Here is a 13174-nt window from a genome sequence, read left to right as displayed (position 1 = left end):
TGGTCCCTCTCTGGACCAAATAGAAGAAAAGGAGATGCCTACATATAGTTAATAGTGGGATGGCGCGACGGCCTGTATAATTGCATGATGTCGCACGTATGGGAAACCTTTTTTTTAAAAAAAAAAAAAATTTTCGGGTTAACTTGTTAAAAATCTTCTCCATCGAATGATCTGTCGATATTATACGACTTATATGCCGTGATCGGTAGGCTTTGGTTTGGCCTTTACACTAGCGTTTGAGTGACTGAAACGCGTTAAGACACAAATACGACTCATCGACCCTGAGCCCCATGATGCGTTGCAGAGTCAAACCCCACGCTCGTGACCGTGATGATGCAATTCAAGACAAATCCAGAAAATGGACAACGGGCCACATGTAGTAATGGGACGAAAGTGATAAGGAAAAACAAAAAAAATGAAACAAAAGACTGTATATGTATATTTATTATATATATATATATATAAATGCAGTCTCTCTGCCTCTGCAACATCATCTCCTTCCACAAGCAACTTTTACTTCGCTTCTGCTCATACTTCCCATTTCTACTCATTATTATTACTTACAAATCTATGAACCCGTTCTTCATTTTTTTTTCTTCTTTTTTCCGGTTATAAGAGAGATTAAAGGTCCAGTACAATAAAAGACTATGAACGTATTCTTGATGTGGCTGTATTATGGACCATAGTTCCTTGAAAATTGACCCCCCAATCCATAGCAGTGCACCCTCTCAACCATCTCCTATCCTTCTTTAGGAGGCTCCGAGGTAGCTGGATCTACTATGGTCAAGCCCCCCTTGTCCTATATGCGAAGGATCATTTTACTGGAGAGTGGCATTTCGATCTTCATCTCACACTTGAGAGATGATGCACATATTGAATTATAGTTTTGGCTTCTCATATATCTGAGAATTGCATAACAAGACGATCTCTGGCAAGTTAATTATAATATATATATATATATATATATATCCACCCACTTATCACTAAAGGTGATGGTCCAAGTTAAATGGTATAGTGGTTCTAAGCTTAATCCTATGTGATATGGTAAGCCCAAGGTCCTGAGTTCGAATCATTTCTATGTATTTGTGTCAAAACATTTGCTAGAAGTGCGCTCCTAGCTTGGGCTTGGGAGAGAAACTGGCTTGGGAGAGAAACCGACATCTGTGAACTATATTAGGCCTTTGATGGTGCTACACTGACAGAGCCAATGCTTGAGCTGATTATTCAGTTCGTCCGATATATTCGCGATTGAACATGAGAGCCGGAATATTGCATAGCGAGAGACAGAAAGATTACCATCATTGATGTCTATCATTTTATTCAATAAATACATATATATATATATATATATATAATATCCACTTGAAAATGCAACTTTGTCGCACAGACTTAAAAAAGCAATATATATATATATATATATCCATCTAATTAATTTCAATTTTTATTTCTTAGATCGGATCCTAGCTATGAATTATGATGTGGGTTCACGTTCGTTTAATCACTTTAGGTTCGTTTAATCACTTTAGGTTCATTTATGTTCTTGTATCAACTTTAAAACAGTCAAGATCCAAGCGCCTTAATTAGAAAATTGTGCTTTGTAAATGTGCGAAGCATGCATGATATTGATGATTAATATATCTCCGTAGTTGTTGAGGTTCCATGACTCGGGGGAAAAAAAGAATACGGAAACGTACACGAACTGAATATCGATATTAAAGCACGTTTAAGCGGTCTAAACACCTTGTTAAATAAAACGGAGAAAAAAAAAAGAAAAAGAAATCGAGGGATGAGCGTATATACAAAGCAATAAGCAACATGACATGTTGGATACGTAATTTCTTCAGAGCTGAGCTTGACTGCACTAGGGATGGCTGTCTTTTGTTCTCATCGCACTGTCTCTGATCTCCTCTGCAGCAATTGGGATTTTTTAAATTGAAAATTGGATTATGGAAAGATACAAAATACCCAGCTGACCTCATACATATCAGACTCTATATATAAAGCCAATCTGCTTTTCCTCCCCCTTTTTCCAAATTTAATATCTGTTAATAAAATATAATTAGAGAGAATCATCAAGATCTTAATACTTCAAATTATTAATTAATCAAATAATCATTACACAGCAGCTAACATATGCAATAGACGGTCCTAGACATATTCCTCATCAAGGTTCAGGCCACAAAATTAATCCTAAGTATCTCTTAAACGGAGCGTTCTAGGACTATTTGAGATGAAATATTAACTTAACTATTAAAAAATTTAAGATCATTAGATAATATATAAATTATAAAAATTAAAGAAATCAAGAAATATGATTTTATGATGAGATATCTTTTAAAAAATATTTTCTACCGAAAAATTCCGAAAATTTAAAAAATTTAAAAAACCCAGAAAATCCATCTAGAAAATTTATATTGCATTCAATTGGAGATCACCGTAGTATCCAAAATATTTTTATGTTTTATTTTTTAAATGGAATATTATTTCATAAGATTTTGTTGCTAATTTTATAATCAAAGATAATTTTAAATTTTAAAAACTAAAAAAATCGACAAAATTCCATTCAGAAATAGAACGTTTTGAGTCCATCTGGCAGGCCCACCTCATACCTTACTTTAATATATACTAGTCATGGAGCCCGTGTGTTGCACGAAATAGTACACCAATTTAAAAAGCAACATTAAAAATTAAAAATAAAAATTCCTTCTAGAATCAAAAGTAAAACAAAAATAATAAAATAAACAAATAACATTCACGTTTAGTTATAGATGAACTTACTTTCTGATAGCTTATGTATGCGGGTAGCCGTTCTAGAGATGAAACTCCAATCTTGATAAAGAATATGAGGAAAAAAATAGATAAAAATAATAAAAAAGAAAGATTACGATAAAAATGAGAGAAAGAATCAAAGAAATTTAATCAACTCACATGCATCTAGGGATAGACATAAGTTTTGAGAGTTCGCATATAGTTATAGACGTATTGTTTGAGAGCTGAATAAGCTCATGCGTATGTGTCTGATAATTCATATTTATAATTATTATATAAAATCTAGATAAAATGTAAATTGATTTGTTTCCTTTTTTGGTTGAAAAATTTGATTTATTTTTTGAAAAAAGATAATATAATTCATCATAGCTAATTAATATTTTAAAAATAGATATCTATAAACACATATAATTTATATATACTGTTTCTTCCTATACATACTAAAAGTTGTCAACGTAACCATCGTTTGATATATTTATATTATGTATACATATATATCTATACTAATATATATTATATTCATGTTAATATTGATGTGATAAAATATTAATTTTTATTTTAAAAATCAAGGATCATTATATAATATCTATAGATGTAATAAATCTTCTCATTTATTTCAAATAAATAATGTTATATAAATTATAAAAATTGAAGAAATCAAGAAATCAGATTTTATGATAAGATATCTTTAAAAATATTTTTTATTAACAATAATTTCGAAAATAAAAATCTAGAAATTTCCTTTCAAAAAATATATGCTAATGTAAACTTACTTTGATGTTAGTATTGATGTGGTGAAATTTTAATTTTAATTTAAAAAAAATCAAGATTGTTAAATAATATCTATACATATAATAAATCTTCTCATTTATTTCAAATACATTATGTTATATAAATTATAAAAATTAAAGAAATCAAGAAATCAAATTTTATGATGAGATTCTTTAAAAAATATTTTTATTAAAAATAATTCCGAAAATAAAAATAAACAAATAAAATCTAGAAAATTCATTTTGAAATATATATATTTATTAAATTTCACTCAGATACCGAGTGTTCTAAGGTCATGTATTAATATATTATATTATATATGAATATATACTTATTTTGATGTTAAAATCTATGTGATGAAATATTAATTTTTATTTTAAAATTTTAAGATTGTTAAATAATATCTATACATATTATAAAATCATCTCATTTATTTCAAATACATTATGTTATATGTTATTATATATATTATAAAAATTAATCAATTCAAGAAATCAGATTTTATGATGAAATATCTTTAAAAAATATATTTTTTAAAAATAATGCCTAAAATAAAAAAAAATAAAAACCCGAAAAATTTCATTAAGAAGATTCATATTGCCTTCGATTGGAGATCACCATAGTATCCAAAAGCTTTTATTATATTTTCAGGCTTTTTTAAAAATCGAATTTTATCATGAGATATCTTTGAAATATATTTTTTATTAAAAATAATCCTGAAAATAAAAAAAAACCTAAAATATTACATTCAGAATATTCATATTGCCTTAAATTAGAGATCACCATAGTATTCAAAAGATTTTATAATATTTTCGGTCTTTTTTAAATGGAATATTGTAACCGAAAATAATTTCAGAAAATTTTATTGCTAATTTTATAATACAAGATAACTTGAAATTTTAAAAACTAAAAAAACTGAGAAAATTCCATTAAGAAATATTAGCGTTTTGAAGCCATCTGATCGGACCCACATCATATCTTGCTTTGTCGTGGCTGCTATGACGATGTGCGACAAGGATTAAATTTAGTGAAATGGCTGAGAATATCTGCTTTTTTCTCAATTAAAAAATATTGATCTACATGATTAAGTCATTGTAGATCTCGTGACCTAGACACAATTTGCTTAATCAAACAAAGTGACACTGAAATAAATCAATTATGCCGTTGATCTAGCATGACAAAGACAGTTGGAATATATTAGAACCTATAAAACGAAGAACCAGTCGGGATTGCAGAGACAAATTTTTTAATGTTAGCCGACAAGAAAAAGGCAATGTGAGCTATATTGGAATAACACTGTGCCTAGTCGAATTAATCATTGTACATTCAGTCCTTCATAATATATATATATATATATATATATATATATATATATAAACAGAAAAATTAAAGGGGGAAAAGAAGCACCTAATAAGTGAAACAGCAGCTAAGGAAAAAATCCTAATCTAGGGGCTAATTATTAATAGATCTTATTAATAACTTTGATTTTGTAGTTAAATTAGGGATACAACAATCGACAGACGCAGTCTACTACTTGATCTATAGCCAGGAGAGGAGTCTAATATGGTTAATTAGCTCTGCCTCTTTAGATATTATCTTGCATAGTGTTTAGAGGATTTTTGTATCCGCATATATGATCTAGCTATATCATATTAAACGATCGACACTTTATTCTCATTACATTCAACACATCACGAGAAATTAAATCTGAAGGAGTTTATCTTTATATGACCTGATAGATTCATTCGAACCTCGACTCATCTTTTTTGCTTGTGATGTCATGTCTCATCTAACTAGTGTCGGGTTAATATAGAGGCAGAATGAAGGAGGGGTCCATTGCCTCTCAATTCTCAAAAGCAAAATGGAATACAGTCTGTTTTCAATTTAGTAATACTTACATTCACTGGCATTCACTTCTTAGCCACTCTACAGTCTCCCTACTCACATTCCAAAGGCCCATTTTCCGTCAAGACTTTTCGAGCTTTCAGATATTAGAATACATACGATTATTTCTCCGAAAATATTAAGTGAAATTAATATATATATATATATATATCCAATATGTGATATGACTCTTCATAAAAAACTTGCCATGTTATTTTGTAAATCCCACAATAAATATTTATTATATATATATATATATTTCTTATCTTTTGATTGAAACTTACATGTATCTTTAGTCTAATCTAACATTATCTTGAACCCTCTTATATATACCCTATAACAATATCAACCAATCCCGCTCAACACTTCTCCACACTTCCCCGAAAATGAGGACTCCACAACTAGTCATTTCTCTCCTATCACTTTCCCTTCTCTTCCTCTTCCACTCATCCCGAGCCGCAACGCTCGATCCCCGATGCAGCGCCGCCGACCATGGGTCGAACCTTCGAGTCTTCCATGTGAACAGCCCGTGCTCCCCGCTGAGGCCTGCCACGGGCCTCTCATGGGCAGAGAGCGTCCTCCGTATGCAGGCTGAGGACCAGGCCCGTCTTCAGTTCCTGTCGATCCTCGCTGACGGGAAGAAGTCGAGCGTCCCGATTGCTTCCGGCAGGCAGATCATACAGAGCCCCACGTACATTGTCCGGGTCCAGATCGGCACGCCCGCCCAGACAATGCTCATGGCCGTGGACACGAGCAATGACGCAGCGTGGGTCCCATGCACCGGCTGCGTGGGGTGCCCGTCCTCGACCGTGTTCGACCCGGCCAAGTCGAGTAGCTTCAAGACCGTTGGGTGCCAAGCTGCACAGTGCCAGCAGGTAATTCAACATACATTATCATATTCAACTTCATGTAATTCCACACGTGCTCATCACATGATTGATGCCGCAAAGGAAACTTCACGAGCTGAATAGTATAGTCCACTGACAAGCCGGTGAACTATGGTCAGGTACCGAATCCCACGTGCGGGGGCAGCGCGTGCAGTTTCAACATGAGCTACGGCGGGTCAACCATCGCGGCTAACCTTTCCCAGGACTTGTTCACACTGGCCGCTGACCCGATCCCCAACTACACCTTCGGTTGCATCCAGAAGGCCACCGGCAGCTCGGTCCCTCCCCAGGGCCTTCTCGGCCTCGGACGCGGTCCGCTCTCGCTGGTATCCCAAGCCCAGAGCCTGTACAAGTCCACCTTCTCATACTGCCTGCCGAGCTTCAAGTCCCTCAATTTCTCCGGGTCACTGAGGCTCGGCCCGGTGGGCCAGCCCATAAGGATCAAGTTCACCCCGCTGCTCAAGAACCCGCGGAGGTCATCGTTGTACTATGTGAACTTGGTCGGGATTCGGGTTGGAAGTAAGGTCGTTGACATCCCGCCGGCGGCTCTGGCCTTCAATCCAACCACCGGTGCCGGGACCATCTTCGACTCCGGTAAGCGTCTTCTCTTTAATGAATGCGCCAATGCGGTTTTCTAATGCTTATAACCGAACATCATTTCTCGGTATGCAGGCACGGTCTTTACCCGGCTAGTTGCACCAGCCTATGTTGCGGTGAGGGACGAGTTCCGGAAGCGGATGAAGAATGCACCCGTGACCTCGCTCGGCGGATTCGATACCTGCTACTCCGTCCCGATTGTAGCCCCTACTATCACCTTCATGTTCTCGGGCATGAACGTGACACTGCCGCAAGACAACATCCTTATCCACAGCACTGCCGGGAGCATCACCTGCCTCGCCATGGCGGCGGCCCCCGACAACGTCAACTCGGTCCTCAGTGTGATTGCCAGCATGCAGCAGCAGAACCACAGGATCTTGTTTGACGTACCCAACTCGAGGGTTGGCGTGGCTCGGGAGACGTGTTCTTGATGATTTCTCGGGTTAATTTATGGTGGTCCATATCAAATTGTCATTGTTAGGCATATTTGATATGGTACCCGTGGGCGTATGTTCTAGTTTTTTTGAGTACTTCGAATTATGTGACGACATTGGAAGGTTGGTTTTAGTTTGGAATGAAGTCTAATTGACCGAATTATCAATTCTATGATACTCTCTCCAGTCTTCATGAATTTCACGATTTCAAATCTGATGCAAAATCACGAGTTCGAGTAATAAAAGGATCATACTTCAATTTGACTGATACATACTGTCGTCCTTGAGAATGAGAGACGAAGATCGGCCATATCCGATGTTTGTAAAGATCACCGGATGCTTTCTCTACCAAAAATGGCTCATGGAAATTGGAAATCATGGCTGATGGGCAATGTGCGTGGGCCTGACGGCTGGCTGGGTATAAGGATTAATTGAACGAGAAGAACAACTTCAAGGACCAAATTGAAAAGATAATGAAACTTTTATGTCCGGATGGATGTCGGAGGATGTTTTTATTCCTCGCCCGCGCGTAGTTGTCCATGTAACCAAACAGGCCCAATCAAATATCCCGTCCTGTAGCTCCTGCTTCATCTTCCTCTGCCATTGCCCGCTCCATAGCCCAGAGCTAAAACCCCTTCAAAATCTCTTCCTTGTCTTCCTTCAACACAGAGGAAGAATGTCTCTTCTTCAAATTCAGACTCCTAATCCGTTCACCAACAGCAAAACCATCTCTTCATCTTATCCCAAACCACCTTTCCTTCCTCTTCTGCAAGCTTCCTCCTCCTCCTCATCATCATCATCTTCTTCTTCTTCTACTTCTGTTAAACCCCGCCATGAAAAATCTCTGCTTTCTTCTTCTCCTGCTTCCTTTTCTTCCGTTGGGAGCAGACCCTTTTCGCTTTCTGCACAGCCTAGGAGGTTGCTCTGCAGACCGCCTCAGGGGAAGTACGTCAGAGAGGACTACCTTGTGGTCAGTTCCATTTCTCAATTCTGTAACTTGGTATTTGTACCTTTTCAAAGGGCTGTACTTGATGGATACTAACCCAGCTGAACATTATGATGTCTAGCTTTTGGGACCTGAGGGAAGAAAAACTACGTTTTGGTACTGGCATATGATCAAATTGAAGTGAAATCAGTTGGAAATGTGGCATTTTTACCTCTTTAATTTACCCCTTTGAATTATTTTTCCTTTCTCTTTTAATGGGCATCAAGGAAATTAAAAGGAAGAAATGATGAAGAAAAGGTGCTACTGATGTTTGGAATGGTGGTCTGGCTTGTTGTTGTTCTCTCCTCGAGCTTGGAATTTGATGAATATGTATATTTTCATTGGTAGAAAAAACTGTCGGCTCAGGAGGTTCAGGATCTGGTACGGGGAGAGAGAAATGTGCCGCTCATTATCGATTTCTATGCGACGTGGTGTGGACCGTGCATTTTAATGGCTCAAGAACTTGAAATGGTATCCCCCTGTGCATATGAATGCTTAATACTGAATGTTTTGTGTGAGGTTGTAATATCATGTACTGAATACAGATCGCGAATTTACATATCTGAAAGATTTTCCATTGATCAAGTTATTTGGAAATCAAGCGGTTTTACTTTATCAGATCAGTCTCTTCTAGGTTTTCTAGTGAGGAAAAAGTTGGGAATGTCCATAAGCTTTATTGAGTAGAGGAGAATGAAAGTATTTTCAACTTTGAATAACAGAGTAGAGAGCTTATATTTGCGACCTAGTAAGAGTTCATGAGACGTTCTTTGCATTGCAGCTCCCACTTGTGGAAATAGTTTTAACTTCTAAAGTGATTCAATGTGCTGTGTAGTTTATTTTAGCCAAAAAGCGATGAAAGTAACCTACCTGTGGAAATCTCTCTGCAGCTTGCTGTGGAATATGAGAACAATGCAATGATCGTAAAAGTTGATACTGATGATGAGTACGAGTTCGCTAGGGACATGCAGGTAGCTGACACTGAACTTTCTTTTTCTTCTCTTGTTGCACTTTTTTTTTATGGCACTCTTCTTGTTTTGCTTCGTCCCAGAATTCAAGCCTTAGGATTACTTCTCATTTACCTCCAATAGAAAACAAAGAGGATATCTTTTATCGGATTAAAAACTGCTTCAGACATGTCAAATAAACTGATGCAATTGCAGGTAAGGGGCTTGCCAACTCTTTATTTTATCAGCCCAGATCCAAACAAAGAAGCAATTCGGACAGAAGGTCTTATTCCAATTCAGATGATGCGAGACATCCTTGACAACGAGATGTGAAGAAGCAACACAACAAATTCAATGCCCTATATATCTTCCTCGGTTGGACTAGCCAGTCTGCAGGTCCACTTGTTCTTAGGCAGATGCAGGTCTTGTTCACTGCCTTGTATTGTTAAGGAATGTACAATCAAATGTGGATAAAAAACAGCAGGGAATCTCAAGTAACTATGGGGTGAAGGTATCCAAATGAAACTGCATCTCAGATTTTGATCATTAGATAAGTATTTCTAAAGAATTTAAACTGGGAACGTGGGATTTTCTTTGTTTATTTTTATTTTTGTCTGTTTTGCTATTATTTGGTTATGGGAAATGGGGATTCCAGTTGAATGTACCATTGACATATATAGTACTTTGTTTTTCGAAATCTACTTGTTCAGTTGTAGCTTTGTGTTGCTTTCCATTGCTTGCCATCATTTTACATTTCATGCGCGGTGACTATTTTCACTAGTTCATACATGTAACGAACCTGGGCTTAAGGAAGAAACCCTTGGGGGTCGAGTTTCATGTTAGCTACTATGCATTGATGGTTCTGGACCTGCACTGCTTGGATCTTACTTCAGAACCTATCATAACTGGTCCAATTGCTCTATATGATACTTTCATTAGAGAGAGAATGTTCTTTGCAGCGTATCCATAAATGATCTGAAATGGATTTCGGTATGGCTGATAACTGGATGGTTTCTGGTTATAGCTTTTGGATAATAGTCTTAAGACTTTCTTTTCAGTTCAATTGCCATTTCTTTCCTTTGTTTGCAAGAAGAAACTTGTAGAAGATGCTTAAGCCTAAGCAGAGCAGATTCAGTGTTCCTATTAGGTTTGTTATCTTTTATCTGATAACTGCACAGACCAATCTGAGAGACTTTTAATTACTTTACACCGCAAACTACGTCATTTCATTCCCGAACTAAAGCGTCATCTCATTGATGCAACAGTCAGTGGCCAAAGGCTTACATAGGGAGTTATACCTTTCATGATCCAAAATCTGTTGTGGAAGGTGCAGTAGGTTCCCAAAATTACTAATACAGCTGCAGCAGCTGAAGTTGATCCATAATCTCACATGATATGGGACAAAACCCTCGAAACAAAGAACAGTCATGGTGGAAATGTGTTTCCATTAACAACAGCCGAAGAAAACGCGAATCTTGTCCACCCGCAAGATACTAAAATTCGAAGTACAAAGTTTATTTCAATTTGTGCGCCCGGAATGAGGATATCCTTAAAAATGTCTGCCAAACAACACCACCTCAAAAATAGTTGCTCTTGTAGAAGTTTTTCAGGAAATCAGACATGCCCTTGTCCTTGGTGCCTAAATCCTGGACAAGCCCCTGACGACCCAACACGTACTGCCCGATGATGTGGTGCCTCTGCTTGGCGTGTTCCGCGATATCGTTAAGCTCTTCCATCCCCTTGAAAAGCAGCATGTCAATCACCTGCAACATTTTCAAACCACAACGATGATCAGAGTCAGCCGATGTATCACATACACTGCTGCTTTTCATAGCGAGGCATCAAGGCAATCATATCTATCAATACAAAGAATTTTGTGACGATTATCTAAGTGGAACATCTAGGTGGCTTCTGGATAAAAGAAAGCAGCATGCAAGCATGCTCATAAGAGTAAGAATATGCTTCCAGATCCATATGTGGTGGCAAGCACACAATAAAGGGCATCATTGTATATGCCATTCCTCGGACTAACAAGAGAGGATTCATGATGAAGCAGAGTCATATGTTTGTCGAAGTTAATGTGGGACATACAACGACAATCAACATAAGAGTAACTTAAAGTTACATGAGATAAAATACTCGCACAAGCTTCAGAACCAACATTCACTGGTTCAATCAGTGGACTTCATAAAGTTTCGAATTTGACAAATTTCTGATTGTGAACTAGGAATGGGAACAATCGGATTGGCCATATTACCCTGACACTATAATGCAAGTCAATCCCCTCTACAGATTGTAACTCAAGTGAACAATCGGATTGGCCATATTACCCCGACACTATAATGCAAGTCGATCCCCTCTACAGATTGTAACTCAAGTGAAACATCTCATCAATTTTTGATAAGAAATAAATTATCTTTGTCACTCTTTCCCAACAGATACGGCATGAATAAACAACTTGGGAGGAGGAAAGACGAATCTTTCATTGCATAAATCGGGTGTTGATACTGCCATGAGATGAGCCAGAGGCAGCCAATGAATTTTTCTTCCTTGTAAATCGAAAAGACATACAAGATTGCAGATAATCCTATACTTTTCACCTAGAAGCAAACAGAAAAATTAGAATTTGATCCTCCTAATCCAACTTAGAAGCTACCTAGACGAAAATTTGAAACAATAATTCTCCAATACGGGGCAAATGCCCTACCGAAACACGAGCTTGCGACAATTTCACACCAATTAAGATTACACGCCCAGCATACGGACTGTTCCGAGGAGTCCGCACCGGCATAAAACACTCGCAGACATACTTTTTCACGAATCAATTTCTAGCAACCAAACGCCCTGAAAAGAAGTCAACAAGCTAAATTGAAGCAGAATCGTATCACATGTCAAGATGGCGGGGGCAGACCTTGGGATTAGTGACGTGGGCGTTCTTGCGGATCTCGGAGGAGATGACGGAGCGGAGCTGGGACTTGGAGACGACGTCGTCGAGGTTGTAGATATCCATGATCGTGGGGATGGATCTGCAGGCGGCCCTGAAGAAGTCGAACACCCGGCTCCTCGCCTCCTCCAGGGTAGCCGAGTTGGGCGGCACCTTCACGCTCCTCAGTGTGAACGACATCTCTCTCTGGGTTGGTCGGTCGGTCGGTCGGTCGGTCGGCCGGCAAGTCGACGGAGTGAGCCCAGCTCTTCGCCTTTGCTCTGCAACTGCGGGCTATTAGGTGAACAGAGAGGCTGTCGCGGCCACGGGAGAGAAGATGAACATGAAGCCCGGAACGGCGTCGTTTAAGTGTTGATTCTTGTGGGAAACACACGAAGTCATTTATGACGTCATAATGTAAAAGCATGTATTCATCTAAACCCCTCAAGAACCTTTTTATATCACTTTCACCCACAAAACTTTTCTCTTGACCTTGACTATGAAACTTAACGGGCAAAGCAGACGTATGCAAGTGCACCATCTCGAATAGTAAGATAGTTTGCTCATCTTCTTGAGATCTTTAATTTCGAATCTTATTAGGAGGCCATGAGAAGTAATTAATGTATTCGGTCCGATGTGATAACTACCTGAATCAAAGGCTTTTAGAGATCAAATCGAACTTTAAATCTGCACCTTATTATTAACTTTTCAAAATCAACAATCTTAGGGCATTCATTTTTAGGCTGTTTTAACACATCCTCAAACAGACTTCAACCTTTTATTCAGTTTTGTGAACATTAGTTCCGGTCGTAGTTTGGTCATGTCAACTAGGATTGGATCAATTAGTTAATCAATTTGAAGATCACAATGATCCCGCATATGTTATCGGCACAAGTTACTTTCCGGGGCATTTCTCATTGCGAGTTTCAATGGCATGATGAAATACAGAAGAAGAATCTCCCGAACACACAAGCCAAACA

At 37.7% G+C, this 13174-nt stretch overlaps 3 protein-coding genes across 3 annotated transcripts; 2 read left to right on the top strand and 1 right to left on the bottom strand.

Annotated features, from left to right (window-relative positions):
• Positions 1-5767: 5767 nt before the first annotated feature.
• LOC116188013 (aspartyl protease AED3-like) lies at positions 5768-7528 on the top strand. The gene is made up of 3 exons (XM_031517111.1): positions 5768-6299; positions 6431-6905; positions 6984-7528. Exons 1-3 carry the CDS (start codon positions 5811-5813, stop codon positions 7337-7339), a joined length of 1320 nt encoding a protein of 439 aa, XP_031372971.1. The 5' UTR covers positions 5768-5810; the 3' UTR covers positions 7340-7528.
• Positions 7529-7901: 373 nt separating this feature from the next.
• LOC116188014 (thioredoxin-like protein CITRX, chloroplastic) lies at positions 7902-9998 on the top strand. The gene is made up of 4 exons (XM_031517112.1): positions 7902-8312; positions 8676-8798; positions 9215-9295; positions 9488-9998. The coding sequence occupies exons 1-4, from the start codon at positions 8019-8021 to the stop codon at positions 9602-9604; spliced, it is 615 nt and encodes a 204-aa protein (XP_031372972.1). The 5' UTR covers positions 7902-8018; the 3' UTR covers positions 9605-9998.
• A 606-nt stretch (positions 9999-10604) lies between these two features.
• LOC116188015 (NADH dehydrogenase [ubiquinone] 1 alpha subcomplex subunit 6) lies at positions 10605-12573 on the bottom strand. The gene is made up of 2 exons (XM_031517114.1): positions 12183-12573; positions 10605-11034 (listed from the first exon to the last, which is right to left on the bottom strand). Exons 1-2 carry the CDS (start codon positions 12393-12395, stop codon positions 10849-10851), a joined length of 399 nt encoding a protein of 132 aa, XP_031372974.1. The 5' UTR covers positions 12396-12573; the 3' UTR covers positions 10605-10848.
• Positions 12574-13174: the final 601 nt, after the last annotated feature.

The sequence above is a fragment of the Punica granatum genome, chromosome 8, assembly GCF_007655135.1.
Source record: "Punica granatum isolate Tunisia-2019 chromosome 8, ASM765513v2, whole genome shotgun sequence".
NCBI classification, from domain to species: Eukaryota; Viridiplantae; Streptophyta; class Magnoliopsida; order Myrtales; family Lythraceae; genus Punica; species Punica granatum.
This window is presented reverse-complemented; position numbering and strand designations above follow the sequence as displayed.